The sequence below is a fragment of the Phalacrocorax aristotelis genome, chromosome W (assembly GCF_949628215.1).
Source record: "Phalacrocorax aristotelis chromosome W, bGulAri2.1, whole genome shotgun sequence".
Lineage (NCBI taxonomy): Eukaryota > Metazoa > Chordata > Aves > Suliformes > Phalacrocoracidae > Phalacrocorax > Phalacrocorax aristotelis.
The window spans coordinates 5,855,902-5,878,899 of NC_134310.1; the positions used below are offsets into that span (position 1 = coordinate 5,855,902).

General features: G+C 41.4%; 1 protein-coding gene across 12 annotated transcripts in view; it reads left to right on the forward strand.

The window, feature by feature from the left end:
• The window catches only part of HNRNPM (heterogeneous nuclear ribonucleoprotein M), an 86,961-nt gene that overhangs the window by 60,670 nt on the left and 3,293 nt on the right, over nt 1-22,998 (forward strand). Inside the window, exons 1-12 of one of the 12 annotated variants that reach the window (XM_075077849.1) lie at nt 107-288; nt 4,561-4,730; nt 11,429-11,485; nt 12,404-12,497; nt 14,897-15,094; nt 15,485-15,638; nt 16,698-16,747; nt 17,032-17,092; nt 19,083-19,184; nt 19,772-19,816; nt 20,159-20,233; nt 20,714-20,812. In XM_075077849.1, coding sequence (XP_074933950.1) covers nt 12,420-12,497; nt 14,897-15,094; nt 15,485-15,638; nt 16,698-16,747; nt 17,032-17,092; nt 19,083-19,184; nt 19,772-19,816; nt 20,159-20,233; nt 20,714-20,812 — 862 coding nt within the window. In that variant the 5' untranslated portion in view covers nt 107-288; nt 4,561-4,730; nt 11,429-11,485; nt 12,404-12,419. Of the gene's footprint in view, nt 1-104; nt 289-4,560; nt 4,731-11,428; nt 11,486-11,633; nt 12,319-12,403; nt 12,522-14,896; nt 15,095-15,484; nt 15,639-16,697; nt 16,748-17,031; nt 17,093-19,082; nt 19,185-19,771; nt 19,817-20,158; nt 20,234-20,713; nt 20,813-22,998 lie in introns of those variants that run through there. The other 11 variants (XM_075077846.1, XM_075077853.1, XM_075077851.1 and 8 more) reach the window with 11 other exon arrangements.

The following is a 22,998-nucleotide window of genomic DNA, read 5'->3' on the forward strand; positions in this document are numbered from 1 at the left end:
GCGCCTCAAACCCGTCCCAGGCCCCGGGCGCCGCCCGCCCTGCCCGGGAGGCCGCAGTGCGCACGCGCTACGCCGTCACCGCCCACCCCGCCCCGGCGTGCCCCGCGCGGGGCGGGCTCTCCTCACACAAAGGCGCAGCGCTGGGAAAATGGCGGCCGCGACGGCGGTAGCTGCGGCGACGGAGAACGCCGGTGGTAAGATGGAGGAACCGGCCGCGACTACAGCAACGGCGACGGCTCCGCCACCGCCTAACGGGGCAGGCGGTGCCGCGGATGCGCCCCCCAAGAGGTAGGTGGGCGCTGTGGGGCCGTGCTACCGCCTGGGCCTGACGCGCCGCATGCGGCCTTCCCGCGTCGCGGGCCCGGCCTGAGCCGGGCTGAGGGGAGGGCTCTGGCTGGCGTCGCCTCCGCCGGGAACAGGGGCCTGTGGGTGGGGCCGGGATGGGGGCCGGCGCCGCTAGTGGGGCTGGGGCCGCTGTTGGTCTCCAGGCGCGGCCTGGGAGGCCGGGCGGGGCCTACCTCCTGCGGCGCGGAGAGCAGCGGGCTCGAAGCCGCCCCGGGACGGCGCGTTCGGGCGCTCCCGCGGTCGGAGCGGGGAAGGAGCCGGTTCCTCGTCCTGGCGCTTTGTGCCCCGGGGAGCGGTAAGAAACGCTTAGAAAATGTTTCTGCTGGGCCTTAAGGAACAACTTCAAGCCTTCCCTAGAGGTGTAGGCTGCGCTAGCCGTACAGGTTTTTACGGCCTAAATGAATTACTTTTTGTTCTGTTAATGTCAAGTTGTAATAGTAAAGTTCTTCTCAGGCAGTCATTTTTCATATTGCTGCCACACTTGGAGGAAAGTGTGCTTTTCTTCATGGTTGATGATTTACCTGTGGAGTGGGTTAGGAACACAGGAGACAAACGTCACGAGAGTGAGAGCTTGAAGGTGACAGCAGGTGTTCAGTAAGGGTTGTGTGTCCCATGTTAGTAAAATGTTGCAGAAATTAAAAACGTGGAGGGGTTACATTTCAAATTCTGTAAATGTGGGAATTGTAAGCAGAAAAGGCTTGAATTGCTTATTGCTTTCCTACATTAATGCATTAGAAGTTGGAAAATTTCATAGCTAGCAAAGTTTTTTTTTTGAAGTACCAAATCTGTGGAATAAAGAACACATTTTCTTCAGCTAATTTTTGGCCCTGGGCCTTAAATGCTGTGGAGATAAGGATCAGAATTTTGAACCTGATGTTCTGTGAGTAATGTTTTGGGCTTGAGGTCAGATTTATTTATCTGCTGTTCCTGAGGTGTGTTACATAGCTGTGTGTCAGTCAGGCTGCCAGTTGCTGCAGGCTGTTATGCCCAGGCATGCTGCGTTTCTGTGTTCTGACCCAGAGCTGACGGAGGTGAAGAACCGAGGCCAGCTTGATGGTCTGTAGTGAATTGGAGATAATATGGGTATAGTGAAGAGGTGGCGGTGTGTCTTAGTTTGAAAACCCACCCTCATCTGCCTTTGCTACCTGAGTTTTTGGGTTGTGTTTCATATAACCTGGAAGATAGTCAGCTTTCCAAATGTCACTTTTTGGGAAAAATCTCTGTGTAATCTCCCCCCCAATACAAAATAGTTAATCTGTGCTTATGGCAACCAAAAAAATACTGACATACGCAACTCTTCTTGAACTCTTCTTACCAGGCAGGAACAGGCATGCCTCTTCAGGAGTGGAGGCAGTCCTGATCCCGGTGGTGGGAATCCCAGTGCCACCATGGCACAATGCAGTGACATCTAACATGTTAGCCAAGGCTGGGAAAGATCTTCCCATTATCTTCTCTCATCCTCACATTGGGTAGTTGGTATGTGGAGGTTGTCTTAGATTCTGTTATACCTCAAAACTCGGTCTTGGTGACTGCAGAAAAGCATGCAGCTCTAGGTAATATGTAATTGCTAATTTGTCATATGAGGAGATGATTTGTTTTCAGAAGTGTAAGTACTTTTGTTTGGATTTTTTTTCCTTGCCCATGTTATACTTGGAGTGTCTCCAGAGAGTTCTATCTTTTTATCTAGGTGCAATTCTATTTGTAATATCAAGTTCCATGTGGCAAAACTAACACATCTACAGTGAATGCCAATGTTCACATGAACGTATTTTCAATGTCCTTGGGTGGCTGCAAAGGGGGATCTGCCTGTACTAGATTTTGATTCTTAGTGATTTCTGGTATACTTGTTGGGTCTAGGTGGCATGTTTAAGAAATCTTGCAGAGGAATGTGCATAATAGTTTGTTTCTTTGGAGATAAAAAGAGCGTTCCTTTCAGTTCCTCCTCCTACACAAAGCACAAACAGGACAGTTTTTCTTCAGTCTTGATGAAGCATTTCAGTTCTGTAACCCAAGAAAAAAAATCTGAGAGGATGAAATATCTTCTGAAAGTGTGTACTTAAGTGCATTATTTTCTGTAGATCTTGCGTTAGCCTTGCTGTAGACAGATCGCAGTTACTCAGAGTGGTTCCTTATTGGGATGGGCAAAGCTGCTGTGAGTATTCTGTCTTGCCTGCCCTTGCAACTTAGAGGTAGTCACAGGCAGGCATGGCATATTTTGGAGGTGATGTGGGGTTAATTTGTTCCTGCTGTCTAGAACTCCCTTAAAAGAAGCCCTAAACACAGAGTTTTTTCATACTTGGCTACTCCATTTTTTTAAGCAATTTCTGTGGACCTGTGTCTGCCTGTTCTTGTCCTTTCAGTGTGTGAAACACACAGAGGTGGTGTCTGAAATTCTGCAAAAGAAAAAACACAAAAACAACTTTGCAGCTGAAGTAGTTTCCTGACTTTTTTTTGGACCTGGCTGGATTTTGATACACTGGATATGATAAGGATACGTCCTAGGCTAGTGCTTACCTTTAGTGTCAGGTGCTGTGGCTAGTCTGAATTCTTTCCAGGTATATCAAAGCTTGAGGTGTGTTTAAGCTGACTTGGGAGCATTAAACGCAGGATTGCAAAAAATGTCTGCATCATACCGCATTACTTCAAAGCATGTTATACAGCAGTTCAACCCAGATGGGAATGTAAATAGTTCCAGTTTGAGGATTAACCATCAAAAAACTGGGTGTAGCTTTTAACACAAGCACTAAATTTTGTGTTATTTCTTCAGCCAAACAGAAGCTAAAGTGTGAGAAGGATTGTCCTATTTTGAATCTATTTTTAGGTGTTTAACTACTTTATCACTCAGGAAGCCTTGAAGCTCAGTGAGGGAAAGTAAAAAAAGTCACTTTTTGATTAAATATTGTACATAAATGAAGAACACTTTTTTATAGACCTCTTTTTCAGCATATTACTTACATGCAGAACTGATGTCTCTTTCGACATGAAGTGATATGTGACGGCCATACTTAGAGCCAGCTTCTGTTTGCAGTTATGGCTGTATCCATAAAGTACAGTATTTTTTTGTTTGCTTCTGAGAGAGCCTTGTGGCTGAAAGTGTAGGCTGCTATGTAATAAAAATGGGAAACCCACTCAAATATAAAACTTCACATCTGCATAGTTCTTTTTTTTTTTTTGTCCCTGTGGTGGTGGTCTGGTCAGTGATTGAAGAGGTTCTAAAGGAATGGTCAGTGTTGATGCAGGAGCGTGTTCACGTTGGAACCAGAATTTCTGATGTGGCTTTGATTTTACAGGGCTACAGGAGTCTTAAGTTGAGCAAATGCTCAGTGTATGTACAGATAAGTTTTAGAAACTTTACTAGCTTTTTTGACTGATGTGTTCTCATGAATTCTTTCTAAAGATGTATTTCTGCATCTTTTCAACCAGCTCAAAGTCCATAAGGAGATTAACTGGATTAATTAAGGAAATCATGTCAGGCTGAGGCTGAAGTATTCTTCTGCTTTTTTCAAATACTGTTATTCAGCAGCATCTGTGTCCTGTTAAGACCTGATGGTCATCTAGGTTGGTTGAGAAATGGTGTTCATTTCTAACTTCTTAGTTTTTGACCTTTAGAGCTGGTATTCTGAAATGGTTAAAAGAACTATTCAATATGTTTGCTGGGGCTTTGAATTTGTATTGTCCAAAAACTATATCAATTGGAGGATAAAATAACTGTTAGGCAAGAGTTATTGACCTGTTTAGTTAGACACAAGATTTTGTTAAAATTCTTCTAGTGTAAGATCGCAAATGTGGTGGGTGACTATATTACTTAAAGGTGTTTTACTAGTATAATGAGCTAAGGAGAAAATAAATAGGGTGGACATCTGGTCTGGAGCATTGGGAGGAGGCAGAGTGAGGCTTGGTCGGCTTTAAAGAGATTCAGTCTATGAATTGGAAAACTTCAGTTGTGCTGGATAGATGTGGTAGAAAATAGTGGGTCTTCATGACATAAGTTGCTGCTGTTAGGAAATATTTGTTACAAATTACTGTGTAGCTGTGGTACTGTGTGTACCAGCTTCGGTTGAGAGGTGTACAGTTTAGCAAATAATGTGAATGGATGAAACTTTGCAAGTTTTGATTTAGTTTTAAGAATGTGACAAGTTATGTTCCAAGAGGTGGTGTGACATTGCTCAAATGCCAGAGTAGTTAATGTGTGTGATTATCTTTCTTTGCTTGCAGTGAAGGTGAACGACCATGCCAAAATGAAAAAAGAAAAGAGAAAAGTGTCAAAAGAGGAGGAAATCGCTTTGAGCCATATGCTAATCCTGCTAAAAGATACCGAGCTTTTATTACAAATATTCCATTTGATGTGAAGTGGCAGTCTCTCAAAGACCTGGTCAAAGAGAAAGGTAATGTACAACTCAGGTGGCCAAGTGATGTCTGTCATCTTACTTGTGGCTGACTTTGTAAACTTAAGAGTTGAAGTTCTGGGTGGACTTAGCTCCATGACTTTTCTAAAAGGTGGTCTTGAAGTGTTTCTGGGTGTTGCACAACATCTGCTCCCTGGCAGCCTTCCAGGTGGATAGTTCCTTTCTAGGCATGTTGGCACGTCGCTAATAGTGCTTCATCGGGAGATACAAAAGAGTCTTTTTCTTCGGGGGTGGGGGAGGGGGGGGAACGAGGCTTTCAGCAGATTTTAGCCTTTACGCACAACAAAACTTTCTGAAGCATTTTAATATCTTTTGGGTAATAAAGGTAGTTATTTACTGCTGATCTGGTGTGTGTCTATATAGCTGTGTCCCCAAACTTGGTAGTGATTTGTGCTTAGATAAAGATCCATACTGCCATTTGGTAGCAGTCAAATGTATTTTAGGGTGACCTGCAAAAAAGAAAAATCAAGTTTGTGCTTTGGCATGTGCTGAAACACAGTTAGGGCTTAGGAGATCGTGTTCATGGGGTTTCCCTCTTCCCCACTTCTATTTAACTGTCCGAAGTGAATGGGAGCCACCTTACTTTGTTGACTTCGTCTCCTGAAGGTGAAGAAATTGAGCTAACTACTCTCAGGTGGTGACAAGTCTAAATGTAGTGGGATTTCTTTAAGCTGATGCCCAACTTCCTAGTTTTCAAGTCACCTCGGAAATGCGGCGGAGTGGCAAGAAAATACTTGGCTTCTCCATCATTAAAATGTCTCAAAACAAGTTAAGAGTAACTAATACAACCATTCTTTTTGTGGGTCACTTCTAAAATACATAGCATCAGTCATAAATGTCTCGCAAAATAGCGATCAGTGTTCACTTGTGTTTGAACTAGGTAAGGAATGATAGTTGATGTGTTCACCAGGTGTGGCTGAAGGAATGGGAAAACAAATATCCAAAGGGTTTTAAAATGTTTGTCTTTGGAGGCAAAATAGAACTGAGTCTGCGTAATGAAGGACTATAAGCCCTGGGAAAATTCTATAATTAGAGGCCGTGAAACGTTGATGCTTGAGACTCAGCGATGGCTTTCTGCAATATGAAGAATTAGTCTTAAAGACTGCTTTAACAGGCCCTAATTATGAATGGTCCCTTGTCTTAAACTTTGCTTTCACTTTGCTACACAAGATGCATTGGTTAATAGGAGTATCTGTATGTGTAGATGTCTAATTTTAAGTACTATGTTGAATTCCGTTCCAAGTGTCTTGTGGTTTCTCTCCAGTTCACGTGGATGGAAAAGTCCGGTGTGAGATTGTTTCCTGCCTTGCTGTTCAGCTGCTCATTCCAGCAGATACTCCTAGGGGAACATTGAAACCTCTTCATTCTGTCTGCAGGGCTTGTTATGCTAAACATTGAGAAGCATTGTTCTTGGTTTTTGGGACTGCTTGTTAAAATACGTCAGTCCAGATTTGCTGTGTAGTTGTGATCCATTCTAATTAGTTCCTGACTTCTACCAAATTGGTGCTCTTGTGCTGCGCTTGAACTTGCTCAATCGGTACTTCTTGATACAAGGCATAGTAGTTCCAAGAACCAGGAATGTGATTGTAGAAAAATCTAAACGTTAGAATTCTTGGTTTATAAGTGTAAGAATTACAGGCCAAATGTTCAAGGTTTTGGGAGCATGTGAAACAGATCTGTACACAAAGGGTAAACATAGGTGTTTCGTGACTGCTCCATTGCTGGGCAGTTTTGAAGATTTAAGCTGTTGGCAGCAATGGCATAGCAGGTTGCTGAACGTAGGAGGAGTTCACTTCAATCGGCTGGTTTGCGTCAGTAAGTATGGTTTAGGAGACATGAGCTTTGAGGTCTGCTAACATTACTGCAACCTGGTTTTTTCAGATGCGTACATCTGAAGTCTTATAAAGGTGACATCTCTCTCAAGAGTAATGCCTTGGTTCAGTCATTTCAGTGTATTTGTTGGTGAAACTCAATTACAGGTATGCAGTATGACACAGTTGTTAATGAAATTAGAAAATGTTCTTGTTTGAAACTCCCTTGTATTGGCTGACAAACACAAGGTTCTACTAAACTGATGTAATCAGCATTGATAACTGGCAATTGGTGAATGGCTTCAGGAGAAGAATGAGGCAGCAGTTCTTCAGCATGTAAGTGGAGTCTAAATGTAAACTTGATTGAATGCTAAATAGCTGTCTTAATCTGTCCCCAGCAAATGGCTCTGTCTTGGGGAGAAAAATGGTAATGCTTCATGGCAGCTGGCGTGAGGTGATACCACATGATAAAAAAGAACTTGTATTTGAATTTGAGATATTAATTGGTTCCTCTAGGAAATACAGAGGTTTGTATTTTAAACCTTTTTCCTGACCAGAGTAGCAAGACGGCATACAATACGAGGAGAAAGATTAGCTGTCAAATGAGACAATAATTATGTTCTCCTCTGTTGCAAAGCCAGGAGCAGTTGCAGTCAAGGCCATGCTCATGTCACACTCGGATTCCAGGACACCCCAGAGATTGCTTGTGTCGGCACTGTTGTACCCACGTTTGCCCAAGGCAGAGCTGTAGTATGGAGCAGGCATGCTTCCCTCTTTGTATCAAAACCCGGATGTGTGAACAGACGTAATGAAAAGAAGAGACAAAGCTTTTCCCCCATAAACTTTCTGTGAAGAAGAGCAGCTGCTAAACTTCATGTGCTGCCTTCTTTCTTGCTCTGTCTCCAGAAGTTTTCAGAACCTTTGTGGCCTCCTAATGATGTAACTCTTGCCCTCTTGCTATTGTACCTGATCCCAGATGTTAGTACTGGTGAGCACTTTTGTTACTTCAAAACTAACAGCTGTTACAGCTGTCTTCAGGTACTAGAGTTACTGGAGAGTCCCCTGGATTTCAGTGCTCAAGATTCTGTCGTAGTGTGAGCTTGCACTGGCAGACTGAATTTTTAGGTGGGCAAAGAGAAAAGGATGAATAAGCAGTGCAGAAGCGCTGTTCTGTGTCTGACTTATTCCCCTTTACCTTCAGCAGATGTGCTAATGAGCTGCTCTATTTTCATTGGTCTTAACCATCTTTTCAAGGAGGCACTACTGTCCATTGTCAGTGGCCGCAGGGAGCTTTTTTTTTCTTCCTCTTTCCTGCCTGGGCTCTTAAAGAACCAAAATTACACATGTGTTTTTCTGAGTTCTGTCATGCAAAAGTGAGATTTCCCATCCCCTACTGTAAAAGAACAACCTGTGAACTCTTCTGTGTCTCTACTTTGGGAAGAAGGATTTTCTTCTCCCCTTTAACTAAAGCTTTGTACATGTATAAAATGTGTTTCTCTCCTCTAGTCCCACCCCAAGCCTCCCATGTAACTTTTTAGAGGTTGTCTGTCAGGAGCTTTAAATGCTGTAAATGAAGGGAGCTGTGACCAGTTCTGAATGGCCTCATGTTGAAAGTATTGGGCTTCTAATGGCAGGGTCCTCTTGAATCAGTCACGTTGCTTGTAATTCTTTACTTCTGAAGATGATGGAACATCCATATAGTTTTGGTAATGTTTTGGGAGGCTGCCCTCTCTATTTAGTATTTAATTTTGACCTTGTAGGCCAAAGAAATTACCATGATATAAAGCATTTACCCCTTTTCCAGTTTCTGTGCTTCTCCTCTTGCTGAGACTTGCCTCTGTACCCTTCACGCATTTCAGAGCTTCTTAGTTTGGTCGCTAACCATTAAAATCATCAAGCTGACATCTGTGTCTGAGCTTGTTACCCTAGTTACTTCCCAGGTATGCCTTTAGGGCTAGGTGAATCTGTCTGAGCCGTGCCTCAAGTCACCATATGGACATACTTATCTGAGCTTCCTGAACAGTCATTGGAGAATATCTGAATGATGACAGACCAACCTGGCTTGAACATAGTAATTTTCCAAGCAGATAAGCTTCTTTGGAAAGTGGATATAACGTTTGGGTGTAAAAACCTGATGGCTGTAATAAGTAACACTGGAGTTTCCTTTGGTTTGTATTTCTAATTATTGCAATGATTTCTGCTTTAATCTCCTGTTTTAAGAAACATCAAGTTTCTGAACTTTCTCAGGTGTGACATTCAAAATAAGTAAATTTGTCTGCTCTAAGTTAAGTCTTAGGCAACATGGAGAACATGCACTGACATATAGCTGGTATTTTCTACAAGTTTTATGTCCTTTCAGAGGCTGGTCTGGTGATAAACTTCAGTTCCTTAAGTAACAGTCTCTTGGGCTTGAATGGAATTTGTTCACGTGTGGATATAGGATACGTTTCCTGATATAAGCAAGCTGTTCTCTAGCAGAAGGAAAACTGCCTGGATCACTGAGTGTTTGTTTCCTTTGCCCTCTAAAGCAGGTTTAGTACGTGGATATCTGCCGTTGGTACTTTTCCATGGCTTAACTGGCTGTGCGCTGTCATAGGCTACCCTTGTCTGCTGTTCTGTTTTATCCCCAATGCCTGAAGTTCTGATATACTGTGGCTTGGGATCTAGAAAGCCAAATAAAATGTGACCCAGCATACATTGTTTAAAAACAAGTTTCCTTTGCCAATCTCCTGGAAGAAGTGTAATGTTGAATTGTTTTACATGTTTTTCAAGTGAGAAAATGTGTTTTTGTTGCAGTTGTTCTGTACTCTGGACTTCGAGTCTTGGATACTGAGCTGTCATGCTATTTGTGTCATTCCCCTCCCCCCTGTTTTTTTAAAAACTTGGCTATTCAGGAAGTTCAGATGTCCTCTGAAGGAAAACAGCTACCTCAAGATGCATTTAGTTCTTAATATAGGTGTCTGTAAGGCTTGAATGTGAAGCACTGAGCAAAATTGGCACATAGATTTTCCAAGTGACAAAAAATTGCTGTGATAGGCTCCTGGAAATCTTGTGGTTCAGAGGTTTGTTACAAGAGTAAATGTTAAATTGTATTTAATATGTTATGGTCAAGCTTGGCAAACTTCTTTGGAAGTGTGTGTGTGGATCTGAAGTAAGAATTGTAGCTGAATTCGATCAGTGGTTGGGAGAGGAGAGCCCTCAATCCAGGGGCTCACTAGTGTTTTCAGGAGCGAAGTCACAGATGTCTAACCTGTGACTTCTGGCCTCTGTGAAATGGAGCGGTGTTGTATTGTAGGTAATCTGGGAATTTGTTGTCTTACTGTATAAATTGTTGAATCATATTTGCATTCTTGATCAAAGTTTGGTTGGATCTGGCTGCTGCTCTTGAGATGGATGGCTTCAGAATATCTTGGTAAGGCCAAATATTTGAACTTGGTGCATGGCTGCCATGTACCACCAAGGACCAAGTCAGGAGGGCTGTTTACAGTGTGGTTCCTTTCACTCTACAGACCATGGAAATGATTCCGTGTATGCTACGTGATATCCTCCTGTTCAGATTATAGAATGGAATTAGTTTTGTTAGGCTTCATTTAAAGAAGTATTCTTTAGATAGTAAAGCTATAATCAAATGCTCTGATCTGCCCTGTCCCTTTCAAAGGGTCTTGTTTATTAAGCCTCTACCAGCCTCAAACACTATCCTTATAAGAACATGAATGGATCAGAGTTCGTTTATTCTGTCTAACTGTTCTTTGGCTGGAATGCTGATGCTGCTATATTACTTTTTTTAAAATAAGAAATCGAGATCTACAAAAAAAGTAGTGATTTCATTAAGCATTCCTCTTCTTCCAGCTTCGAGAGAGACCTTTTAGGATGTTCATTTCAAATAGCGACACTAGGTGTCCTATAAATGACTGGTCCTATGGGAGGGCAGGCTGAACACGCCTCCCTCGCAATAGTCTACCTCTTATAAAGGGACAGAGAATGTGGGATTTAAGTGCCTTGCTCAAAGCATGCTATCAGTACTCAGACTGGGTCATGGTATCCCACAAAGGCTGCTTTCTGCTTGTTAAATAATGCAGCTTGAGTCCTCCTGTCTTAAACTTTAAGAACTAGGACTTGTAGAACCAGAAAGAAAGTAAAAAAAAAATTTTCTTTGATTTTCTGTATGCCAGTCACTTCAAAGGCAGCAGCCATCTTGGTAGTTGTATTCTGGAGGCACATGATACGGTTATGTGGTCCACGAAAAGGCAATCCTAATCTTGTGAGGAAAGGTGCAGATGTAGTTTTCCAATGCCTTTGCCTGTTGCTGCAGACAGTTTTGTCTTGAGAGCAAATAGGTCAGACCACTTAGTGAAGCTAAAAAATGGACTTTGTGGCTCAACAAAAGGCTAAACGGCTGAAATAAATAGTGGGCAGTCATCAGTGATTGCTTGGCCTCTTGGTTCAGCGTGACTCCCTTTTTTTGGAAGTTTGCCTTTAAATCCAGATAAAAACCAAAAAACATTCAAGTTCTGGACAGTGGAGACAAGACTGCGTGTTTTGTGAAGTGGAGGAAACTTGTTCCTGCAGACTTTCCCATGGCTTTGGATTGCCTCAAGTAATGAGTGGGTACTAAAGATCAAGGAAACTGATATTGTGGAAATAGCTGGCTTTTGAAGTGGAGGAAAATCAAGAACATGTTTAACTCTTTTAAGACTTTACTGCATACCTGTAATTGTCCAGTTTTGTGGTCTAGCGAACATGGAGTGTTTCTGGGCTTTCTTATAAGGCAGAGGCTCCATACACGGTTGTTGATTGTTCTAAATTCCCATTGTTTTCTTGGCTTTTCTCCCTTGGTATATGTGTCGTCTGGAATCTGATTTGTAGTTGGTGAGGTAACATACGTGGAGCTCTTAATGGACGCTGAAGGAAAGTCAAGGGTAAGTGTTTGAGAGATTTCTTCTGTGGATTTTCTACATGACAAATGTAACTGTATGGTGGTGTGGAACGAAATGAAGTCAGGAAGGTAGAGTGTGTATGCTTAGTGGCTATAACATAGGATTGCTTAAAGCTTCTTTTGGGATGGGGAGGAGGTGGGATGGGGCCTTGTAAACAGTGTTAGGGTGGTCTTCCACTGTGCTCAGTTGGCGTTGGCTGTTTGAATGACCGGTGGACCCTAGCAGTATGTAGAGTGGTACGGAATATTACAGTAATACTTGTGTTTTGGAAAACGTCACTGTAGTGGTTTGCTGAATTTGTAAGGCCAGTGTGCAAAAGCAGGTTCTGTAAACTACACTTCCTGTGCCAGTAAACAGAATTCCTAAATGTAAATGTATATTGCCTTCAGAGGTACTTAAGTCCTTTAGTCCAGTGACAGTATCTTACAAGGGAAAAAAATAGTAGGAGCACGCTTTACTGGAGGATATGGATGTAGGCTGAGAGAATATGGCAAGGGTTTTGCTGTATGACAGAGAAGAGCAGGTCACATGAAGCGTGTGGTATTTTCCTTGGAGAATCGGGACTTAGTTCTGTTTGTTACAACTTCAGAAACTACAGTTGAATTCCATAAGATATAATTTCTTATGCGTTAAGAGGATTAAAATATTGAAAGCTTTATTGGGTAAGATTACCTTTATTTTCACTATTAGGGCTAACTAATGTGATTTGACTTGGGAAAAAAAAAGCTTTTTTTTGTGCTTTTAGTTACTTTGTTTCTTCTTTCTTCCCCCCTCTCCTCCCTGTTACTCACCTGTGAAATCATCTCATCAGGGATGCGCGTAAGTTCATTTATGAATTTATAGCAAGAAATGAGGAAACGCTTAAAACATAAGCAATGTTCTTAGATGTCTTGTATCCCCACAGTGTTGTTGAATTCAAGATGGAAGAAAGCATGAAAAAGGCTGCAGAGGTTTTGAACAAGCATAGTCTTGGTGGAAGACCATTGAAAGTGAAAGAAGTAAGACGTGCATCTGTTCTTTCAGTATGTTGAATTTGAAGGTGAAGGGGTAGTTCTTAGTCAAGATTATGGCTGGCTCATTTGCAGATAAGAATAATTGTCAAAGTAGGGACTCATCAAATAGGGTTAAAGACAGTCAACGTTTTTTTACCATCAGCATGCACTACTGAACTTAAGTTTGAACGTGATTGTCAAGACTAAACTTGACTTAATAGGTGCTGATGGTAGCAATGCAGAACTCGGACAAAGGAAGAGTTTGGCTTTAACTGCAGGTATATTTTCTGTACTGATTTGAAAAAGAAACCTGCACAAATATTGTTTGTTCTTGACTGCCTTCCTTTTTAATTCTGCATCATAACGAATGTGTTCTACAAAGAATTCTGTGGAATAAGCTGGTTTCTGAAATACTTCAAAGATTTACTTCCATTTTAATGGCTTTGCTACTGTCAACCAGTATGACATGCTCAACTGTACCATGAGTTAATTCTTAACCACTGACAAGTCTAAAGTTTTATTCCAACAGTGTGGAAGCTGTAGCTGTGTTGAATGTTCAATTAAACAAAAATAAAAAGGGACTTACTTCACTGTTAGCATTGACTCTTGGCCTTAGGGTATGGGAGCTATGTTCTTGGCTAAGCAGGCTTCATGTCCTGTCCTGCATTGCCCACTTAATGCTGGGGGGTGAAAGATGTCTGCATGAGTTTAAGATAGAGAATGTGTACAGAAGGTCTGCCCTTAGCAACCTGCTTCTTGCTGTAGTGGGAGGAGTGCTTGGGAAGAAGGATGGAGATGGTGAGTGGCAGCACTTCTCAGATCTGGCAGATCCTGTAAGTAGAGGAATGAATTCTGGGGGCAGCAGCCTTCTAGGCACAAGCCATCTTCCAGCACTACTGACCTCTTGCTACCCTTTAAAGGAAGGAAGAGGTGAAATGGGAGGTTAGAAAAAGAGTTGCAAAAAGCTATTGAGAGTGGGCCATGTCTGGGTTGGTTTTCGTGTTAATTATAGACCATTAGTATGGGAAGTCAGGTTATCCTTTGGCAACCTGAGAAGAGGTGGTTGTAATTTGCCCAACTCTTCATGAAACTCTTGTCATACTTGAATACTTTTTGTCACAGACAGAACAGAAATGGTACCTGAAATTGATGAAGCACTTTACCAGGATTAGGGACTTTAGCATCACCTACCCTAGCCAATGCCCAGGTCTGACTGTGTGGAATTAAGTTATTGCGGATGACCAGTAGCATCAGTGTTGCCACCTGTCTGGTCCACACCTCTCCTTGCTGGCTGTCTTGCTGCTGAGGAGTGTGAAGGCCTTCAAGTGACATAATAAAAATTCATGGCAGAATAGATAAAGCTCGTTGCCTGATCAGAAGACTTCAGTTTGTATGACAACTGCTCTTGGCTTTCTATTAGAGCTAACCTGGTTTTAAGCAATACTGTATTTTAACAGTGAAATAGGAAATTTGAATTGAGAAGTGACTTGTATTCACTTTAATGTGTTCTCCACCTCAGACTAATATAATTTTCTGTAGCTGAAATAATCATGTGAAAGTTATCCTTTCTCCTGTTTTCAAAACATGCTATTGCTTAGCCTTAAAAATCAGATCAAGATTCAAATTAACTCAAATAGCTTTTATTTTTAAAGCCTATGTATTTCTGAATAATTAATTCTATTTGACATTTCACTTTCTTCAACAGTCTTGCAGTGCTGGTGCATTTTGCTCACTGAATAATAAATACAGTGTGACATTTCCAACCTAAGTAACATAAGTTCACCTTGTATTGTGAAGGTGCTTACGTTCACTTTCAGTATAAAGCGAAGTGACGATAACTAATCTTATTTCCTTCCTTGAATTCTTCATCCTATTCATGTTCTCTAGCATGCCCTAAAATTGTGGGATTATGTAGTAATAGGGGGATACATTAAAGGTTTTTTTGGGTTAGAAAGCCAGCGTGTGTGTGTGGGGAAATGCATTACCCAAACCAATAGCCTTGAAATTTTACACACTGTGAAAGTCCAAGTGCAAGGTACATGAATTGTTTTCTTGTTTTGAAGATGCCAAGAACCTTCCCAATGCCATTCTGGGTTTATCAATCTTTGGAACAGATGTAGCTGTGAGGTTTATTGTTGGTATCGAATAGTAGATGAACACTTTCAGAATCAGGGGAAATGCATGAGTAGGAATAACTTGAAGGGTGCTGGCATATTGGCTAAAAGAAGAAAAATTAGTGAATGGCAATGATATGTGACATAATTGGCTGGAGATCTGTGGGGACCAGATAGCCCTGTGTAAGGGGAAACCCCGTCTGATTTTGACAGTTTTAGCCATGCTACTAAATCCCCACACATTTAGTGGAGTATAGAGGAAACTGAGTATGTTGTTCCTCTTTTCTGCAGGATCCTGATGGGGAGCACGCCAGGAGGGCAATGCAGAAGGTCATGGCAGCAGCTGGTGGAATGGGAATTGGTCCAGGCCCAGGCGGCCCCGGCATGATCAATATCCCACCTAGCATACTGAACAATCCCAACATACCCAATGAGATCATTCATGCCTTACAGGCAGGGAGGCTGGGAAGCACGGTCTTTGTGGCAAATGTAAGTGCTGTGTAATCTGTGAACGGAGTACCTGGGTCTTAACTGAATTAGATCTAGTAAATTAGAAAAAGTGCCTTAGACTTTCAGCTCTGTTCCAGTAAAACTGGGTAGTAACTTATTCTGTGGCTAGTCTTGTTGATTCTCTGCACCAGTGAAGCTGTAAATTAAGATATATTCTATATGTTATGGTGTCTATTAATTTGTATTTTTGAACAAAACCAAGAACATTGCATTAAGCTCTGTAGCATTCTTTATGCCATTTAAATTTTATCCTATCTCTGTGAAGATTCTTCGTTTAAGAGCGCTTATAGCAGGAGAGGAAACATAAGAACACTAAAACCTCGTTTGATGGAAATCTTTCTCATACTTCCAATATCACTTGTCTTCTAGTTGGATTACAAGGTTGGTTGGAAGAAACTGAAAGAAGTATTCAGCATGGCCGGTGTTGTGGTTCGTGCAGACATACTAGAAGACAAAGATGGCAAAAGTCGTGGGATCGGCACTGTCACTTTTGAGCAAGCTATAGAAGCTGTTCAGGCTATATGTATCCTTGAAGAGTAATGGTGGTAAATAGCAGGCGAATAACTTGGTGAACAAAGCAGGATGAAAATACAAATTGTAGGATTACAAGTGAGGATGTTGCCACGGCACAGAAAGTCAAGCCATTGCAGGGGATGTAAAATGTAAGGAAAATGGGAAAAGAGGAAAAAGTCTGTCCTGAAATAATCTTGGCTGTTTGCTCAGAGTCATTAACAAAGTGGATCCTCTTTCCTATGTGGATATATGTGTCTAGCCCCAGTAGTAAATTCCCGTCTCTGGGCTGTAGCTAGTATTAAAATGCAATTTCTGAGGGAAGGTTTGTCTTAAATTCCTGTGGTGGAGGTAAGGGAGGAATGCAGCAGGTCCATTTGCAGCGTAAGATGGCTCACCCTAGTGTGTTCCTCTGTTCCCTGCATCCTGACACACTCCAAGCAGTGGTTTGCTATCTGGCAATCTACAAAACCAAACCAGACAACAACAAAGTACGGGTACTACTGTGCATGTGATCTCTCAACTTGTGCCTGTGGTGTGGAAAAGAGAAAAATATTTCCCTCTTTCCCCTCCCAGAGTTCCTCTTTCTATTTGAATGTTAATTCCATTCTGCATGTGCACCTAGTAAGTTAAACTTTGGGAGCAACACTTTTAGAAATTTCACATGATCCACTAGCATGGCACGCTTCCAAATTGGCTATTTGTTGATTTGAAAATGTTGAGAACTTTGGCATGTGTTCTTCTGGTTTAAATGGTTTAAACCTAAACACCTAGGCTGGTTTGGAGCCCCATTTTGAGTGATCTCTTAATGAACTTAACCAGAAGAGTAGTTTTAAGTCATGTTTTAATTTTAAAAAGCTGTTCTTTGACTATTAAGTTATTTAGATTTCAGAACTCTTCAGTTTTGGCGAATGCAGAAGGATTTTTGATAATTTGAATGATAGCTTAAGAAGCGACCTGGAGAGGTGTCGTTTTCTGACTGGGTTTTTGTACTCGGCATCAGATAGCACTGAGAGCTTTAAGACTTCATGTGGTCCTAGTGCTTGAACAATGATCCTTAGTGAAACAACAGCGATGTTTAATGGGCAGCTGCTGTTTGACAGACCAATGCATGTAAAAATGGTAAGTACGTTCGAATTCGTAGGGCTTTTTGAACTGGGAATTGTGCTCCTGGGTTTGGATGATGTGCGTTTCAAGGTTGGGTCGAAATACGGGGAGGGGAAATGTGTGACTTGCCTAATTCCTAGTGGTGTCAACTCATGCTATTGGGGAAGGTTAATTATGATTACTTTGCTAAAAGACAATCATAAATGAAGTAAAGATTGCTTGAAGTTTCTGTTCCAATTAAAAAAAGGCAAGAAGTAATTCCTTTTCTCACAAACTTTAATGTATTGAATTGTGTTTAGGATGAACGAGCCTTTCCCAAAGGAGACTTCTTTCCTCCAGAGCGACCCCAACAACTTCCTCGTAAGTTTCTCCTACGTGACTGAACGTGTTATGTTTTTTTTTATTTTGTTGTTTGGCAACTGGGGCCTGATCCCAGCCCCAGTAAGACTCTGCTTCAGACTTTGGAGAGCTGGGATCCAAAGGGTCTGCATAATATCAAAGGTGGGAAATAGTAAAGAAGAGCTGCTCAGTCTTGCTTTTTTTTTGGGGTACTACTTTCAGCTCATAGAAGCTTGTCTTAAAACAGCATCCCATTCACGTTCTCAAGGCTTCCAAATCTCTCAATTGCAATTCAAAGACCCCGATGCCTTGTAAAACTTGTGCTAATAGTGGGATTTAATGGACACATAATTAATCAGTCAACAGGGAAAAATGTGCCTCCTTTTCTGTGATGGTGTTCTGGGTATCTCATGTTTTTTCTTCAGTTGAAAGGGCTGAATTGAGGACCTGAGAATCTTCCAGGTCTTCAGGTTTCTAAATGGGATTTTATCACTGTATATAAATACTTGAAGGGAGAGTATAAAGAAGAGGGAACCAGGCCCTTTTGGTGGTGCCCAGTGACAGGGCAGGAGACAGTAAGCATAAGCTGAAAAACAGGAGACTCCATCTGAATGTAAGGAAACGTTATTGTGCGGGTGACTGAGTGCTGGAACAACAGGTTGCCCGGAGAGCCTGTGGAGTCTCTCCATTGTTGGGGATATTCAAAAGCTGTCTGGACACGGTCCTGGGCAGCCAGCTCTGGGTGACCCTGCTCAAGCCAGCAGGGGTGGAGCAGATGGCCTCCAGAGGTCCCTTCCAACCACAACCATGCTGTGATAAGATACTGGAAGTATTGGACAGGAAGAGCCTGCGTTGGAAGGGAAGAGCTGGATGCAGAAGGATGCTGGCTTGATTTGCTTGATACAGCACAACTGTGAAGCGTGGCTGTTAACGTAATTCTGTTAATTCAGCCAGTTGCTGTTCTCTTACGTTTGGGAACCAAACCTCTTGTGTGCTGCTAACGTACACAACTTCAGTGATCGTCATCGATCATCCCTTAATTAGTTCAGTTTCTGTGTATCTGTCAAAGCCTTATTCAGCAGGAGTATCATTCATGGTTTTTATTGCTGCCTTGATTTTCTGTAATGGCATACCTCTTTTTCAAGAGAAAGTCATTGGGTTCCAATTGATTATCTTTGTATAAAACTCAAAAATGCCAATGGAAGCCTGTTTCTTGGCCTTTATTGGGGCGGGGAAGGGGTATCTTGTGTTGTTTTAAAACAAGATTCAACACTTCCTGTGTTTGTTATGCTGAGCTGTAAATGAGGAAGTCCTCTTTGCATAGGCAAAGAATGCCATTAAGCTGTTGTTTGATGTGAGTGCAAGCACAGAACTCTTCCTTCCTGATCAACTATAAGGAAAATATGAGGGCTTTTTCTTCTTTCTTTGGACTGGGGAATCCTTATCTCATTTTGAGTACAGGAAGAGTCATGATTTTGACTGGGAATGATATACTTTGTTTGCTTAGAGAAGAGGCTGGCTGTGTGCTCTGAATTCTATAGGTGGCTATCATAATGACAGGTTGAACTTTGTGGTTAAATTCTTACCTGCAAGGGAAGAACCTTGGCAAAGGTGGAAATAAGCCATTTGTCAATCAAGGGTAATGTTGTGCAAAGGTTAGAAGATCTTCATACTAAATTGCCCACTATTCTCCTTAGATTGAGGAGTTGCACAAAATAAGCAGTGTTCTAGCCAGTTATTTTTCAGGAGTCAGCTTAAAACCAACCAACCAAGTTTTCTTAGTAGTAAGATGGAAAATGGATTATGAAAAAAAGTGAGATAGTGTTTAGTATATTTTAAGACACACCTACTCTGGATTTACTATACACTTTCATGTTCTAAGTACAAACCCCAAAGTGGGAACACAGCAAGCTTTTTTTGGAGAATGGAAGTAAATTACTTAAGAATAAAACTTGCTGTTTTGTCAAACTATGGAAAGAAGGCTTTTTTGATATCTGAATATTTTCTTCAGATGGTCTTGGTGGTATTGGCATGGGATTAGGACCTGGAGGTCAACCTATTGATGCAAATCATTTAAACAAAGGCATGGGAATGGGCAACATGGGACCTGGAGGTAAGAAGATTACTCCTATGCTTTTGTTTCATGAGAGCTTTAAGCTATGTAGAAGGTAGATAGCTTTGTTTTGCCTACACAAAAAGTTGAAGTGTCTTAGGAGTGTTAAAGCCAAATGAGTTTTTGTTCAGCTAAGTAATGACCTTGATAATGGAAACTTGAATTTAACCAACTGCTCCATATTTTTTTTTCCACTGTGGTTAAGGCACAGCTCTCATTTTCTGACTCTTGAGCACGAGCAGCAGACACTGCAAATATACATTAAACTTTTAAACCATCTGTCACTTTTAACACTTATTAGTGGGCTTGCAAATCTTTGTTTAGGGTATGTTTAAATAGCACAAGTTTAAAGAGCCACCTAAAAAATAGCACACATTCAGCTTTCAATTTATAAATGTCTATGGTTTTTCCCCTTTGCTGCTTTATTTTCTGAGAAGGAATGTTGAATTCTACTCCGAATTATCACATGTAAGCTCTTCGGTCCAAGCTGTGGGCATGTTGTATGGTCTTTATTGCTACAGCCAGTCTAATGGCTGAACTTTTGTAGAATTACGTCTGCTATATAAAGCTTTCTCTTTTATTTTGAGGAATGGGAATGGAAGGCATGGGCTTTGGAATGAATAAAATGGGAGGTAAGCTGTGTTTTTTGACATGTATATAGCTCGGGGTTTCTGAAAGTCATGTAAACTTAGCCATGTTCAAGAATCGATAAAACTGCTGTAGGTGTACGGGGAAGGGTTAATACCTCAGATAAAACATGACCAGTGTTTTTTGTCATCTGACTTGTTAAAACTGCCCTCAGCTTTGGAGATACGGTGTGACCAAATCCTGGCCAAATCATGTTTCGTGAATCTGTGGTACAGAGTTGTCTTGGTGCCTGTGGAAATGTTCTGTGAAAGCAGCTTATGCGGGTGAAGTGTGATGTTAAGCTGAAATGCATTGCTAACGAATCCCTGACAAATATTTTCTTTTAGGAATGGAAGGTCCTTTCGGTGGGATGGAAAACATTGGTCGCTTCCCAGCTGGGATGAACATGGGCAGAATGAGCGGTAGGCATTAGTTTTTTGTACATCCAACTCCTGACTTGTGGTCTCTGAAAGTGTAACACTGGATAGACTCTCTGGACTGGTTATTTTCCTCTTCTTAGCTTTTATTGGAAAAACTTAAAGCTTACAGCTGACATAGTGTCTGCAAGTCACTCATGGCCTCTGAGCTGGGGAAGACAAGTGATTTGTTGAGGTTGTCTTGAAGGGCTAGTTTAGAAAGAGAGAAACTGTGCTTTTAACTGCAGGCACCAGAAAGACTTCTCCAGAGCAAAGTAGCTGCCTCAAATGTGTTTGTCCATACTGAGAGGAGTTCTGCTTCTTGGCTTTTTTTATCTCAAGAAGACATGCTAAAATGATCAGGAGAACATGATAAAAAAAAAGACTTGCCCTGATGTTAATCTTTAAAAATTATGCCGGTATTAAAGTGTTATCTCAGGAGTCATTCATACACCCTGAAGAACACAAAGAACTTTATCTTTTCAGAGATGGATCGTGCCATGGGTGGAGGATTTGAAAGAGAATTTGGAAGAAATGAAATGGGAATGTCTCGTAGCTTTGGAGAGACCTTAGAAAGAGGAATAGGTAAGTGCACTAAGTGCTTTTCATACCTGAACTGTACATTAAAAAAATGTGTCTGTCTTTTTAAAAAAAGGCTGTTTTCTGTGCACTTGCTGTAATAGTTTGGTTTTGATCAAACTCTTAAGAGCTGTACAGAAGGCAATGGATACACTAATAGTGATCTGTGGGGCTGTGTAACGGAATTTCAGATGGAACAGGAAGCAACTTGCAGTCTAATACACTGCCTTGTGTCTTGAAACTTCATGCTAAACTTCAGTATATGTGCATGGCAAAGTGGAAGGTTCTGAATGATGTGTGACCCAGTCCTGTCACTGTCTGCGGCCTAGACAGTAGGGAGGAAAAATGTGTTGTAAACTGAATTTCCTTCCCTTCCTCCTAGACATTTTAGGAATCTGTTATAGACTCACACATCAGATGGCTGAAGAGAATGTTTTACTGTGTCACTAAACAGTAAAATTAGTGCTCTTCTGTTGGTCTCTTCTTTTGAACCCCAGTGGGAGAAGGAAGACTATCAACATAGCACATAACTTGGTGGAAAATACTACTTGAACTGAGCAAGGACAGTGCAGTGCTGTTCTGTCTGTAGCAGCTTTGAGATGGCAAAAGGTATTAATCAAGCTTTGTGGAAAGATGCAGAACTCCAACGTTTTTAATATCAGCTGTGAGCATCTGTTCCGTGTGTGTACAGCCTGATTCAGCCAGTTCCTGCGATGGCTCTGTTAATTTGATATAACTTAAGTTCACTTCTAAAGAAAGTGAAATGCAGTACACTGTTGCTGATACAACTTGGATGACTTTTTATAAAATTTGATCTTGGATGCGAGGAAAGGTGATCTTTTTTTATAAGTCATTAAGAAAAAATCCTTACCTTAAAGTTGCAAAGCAAATACAGCCTTCAAAAACCTCAAAGCACTAAAAGCAGCAATTCAGTTACAGTAACTCATTGCTTTTTTTAGTATATATCATAATGCAATAAAAGTAGCTTTGAGGGAGATAATCCTTAAATAGACAAGCAATATTATGCATTAAAACACTTCTGAAAAAAGATTATGGGAAGACTAGGAAAAAACTGCTTTTAGACAGTCAGCTTTGCTGGCAGTTGTCCATTTTTTGAAATGCTACTGGTAAGATACAAATGTTTTTTCAGTGAAAACGAAGTCCTGTTCCTTCCTGCTACCTGTATAACGTTTAGCTTTCTAGCAGGTTGCACAATGTCCCTCTGGAAATGTTGGACTATTTCAGTAATGAAGTGCTCAAAACTACTGAATTTCTGAAACAAAGCTGAATGCAAATCTCTCAAAGTCAGCAGACTTCCCCCCTTCCCAACTTATAAAATTAATTTTATTTGCTTAATGGCTGAATCACAACATTTAGTAACCAAGAGCTGGCTCTGCCTGCCGGCACAGGAGCGCAGTCTCCCTTTTCTGGGAGACTAAAAAGAAATGCACAACACTGCGGGCTTTCAGCTGAAGAAACACTAAATGTTCATTTCTGTTGTTTCTTCATTTAAAAAAAAAGCCAACTTGCTTGCACCAGTACAAACATGTAACGCCAAACCATTCTGTGTTATTTGAAGTACTACTGAAGCTCAAAATACTGAAGCAGGATGAGTGCTCTTTGTAAATGTTGTTGTTTCAGTTTTCTTGAGCGTAGGCTCATCTTACGGTTACAAATCCTGTTTGTCTGCATTAAAGGCATGTAGATAACTTAAGCATGCGCTTTCTTCAGGGATCCCCCCCCCGCGCCAGTAGGTATCACACCCAACATGATTATTTCTTATACAGTGCTCCAGTGCTAAACTTGATTTGATAGATAAACCAAGATCCTTCGTACAACAGCAAAATGGCCTAAATTGTAGGGGAGTGATCCTCTTGCTGCAGGACCTCAAAGGCTCTGTAGCAGAGTCAGGACAACTCAGTCAAGGGATTTTACGTAGCAGCTATAGAAACCCTGTTCTTGTGTTTTATGGCACAGGCAACCTTTTTATATTTCTTTCCACACAAAAGGCCAAGTGCGCTTTGTGACTGTAAAATGGTCATTTTCCTGCGGTTCTTATGCGGAATTTACTTTCTTTTTCTTGTAGCCCTGATGATAAGAGGGCACTTAGGTTTGGGCAAGCTTTTCTTGTAAAAGTCTTCCTGGCTTGGCAAAAGCAATCTTTGAGTTGTGTGGCAAGGGTGATGTGATTG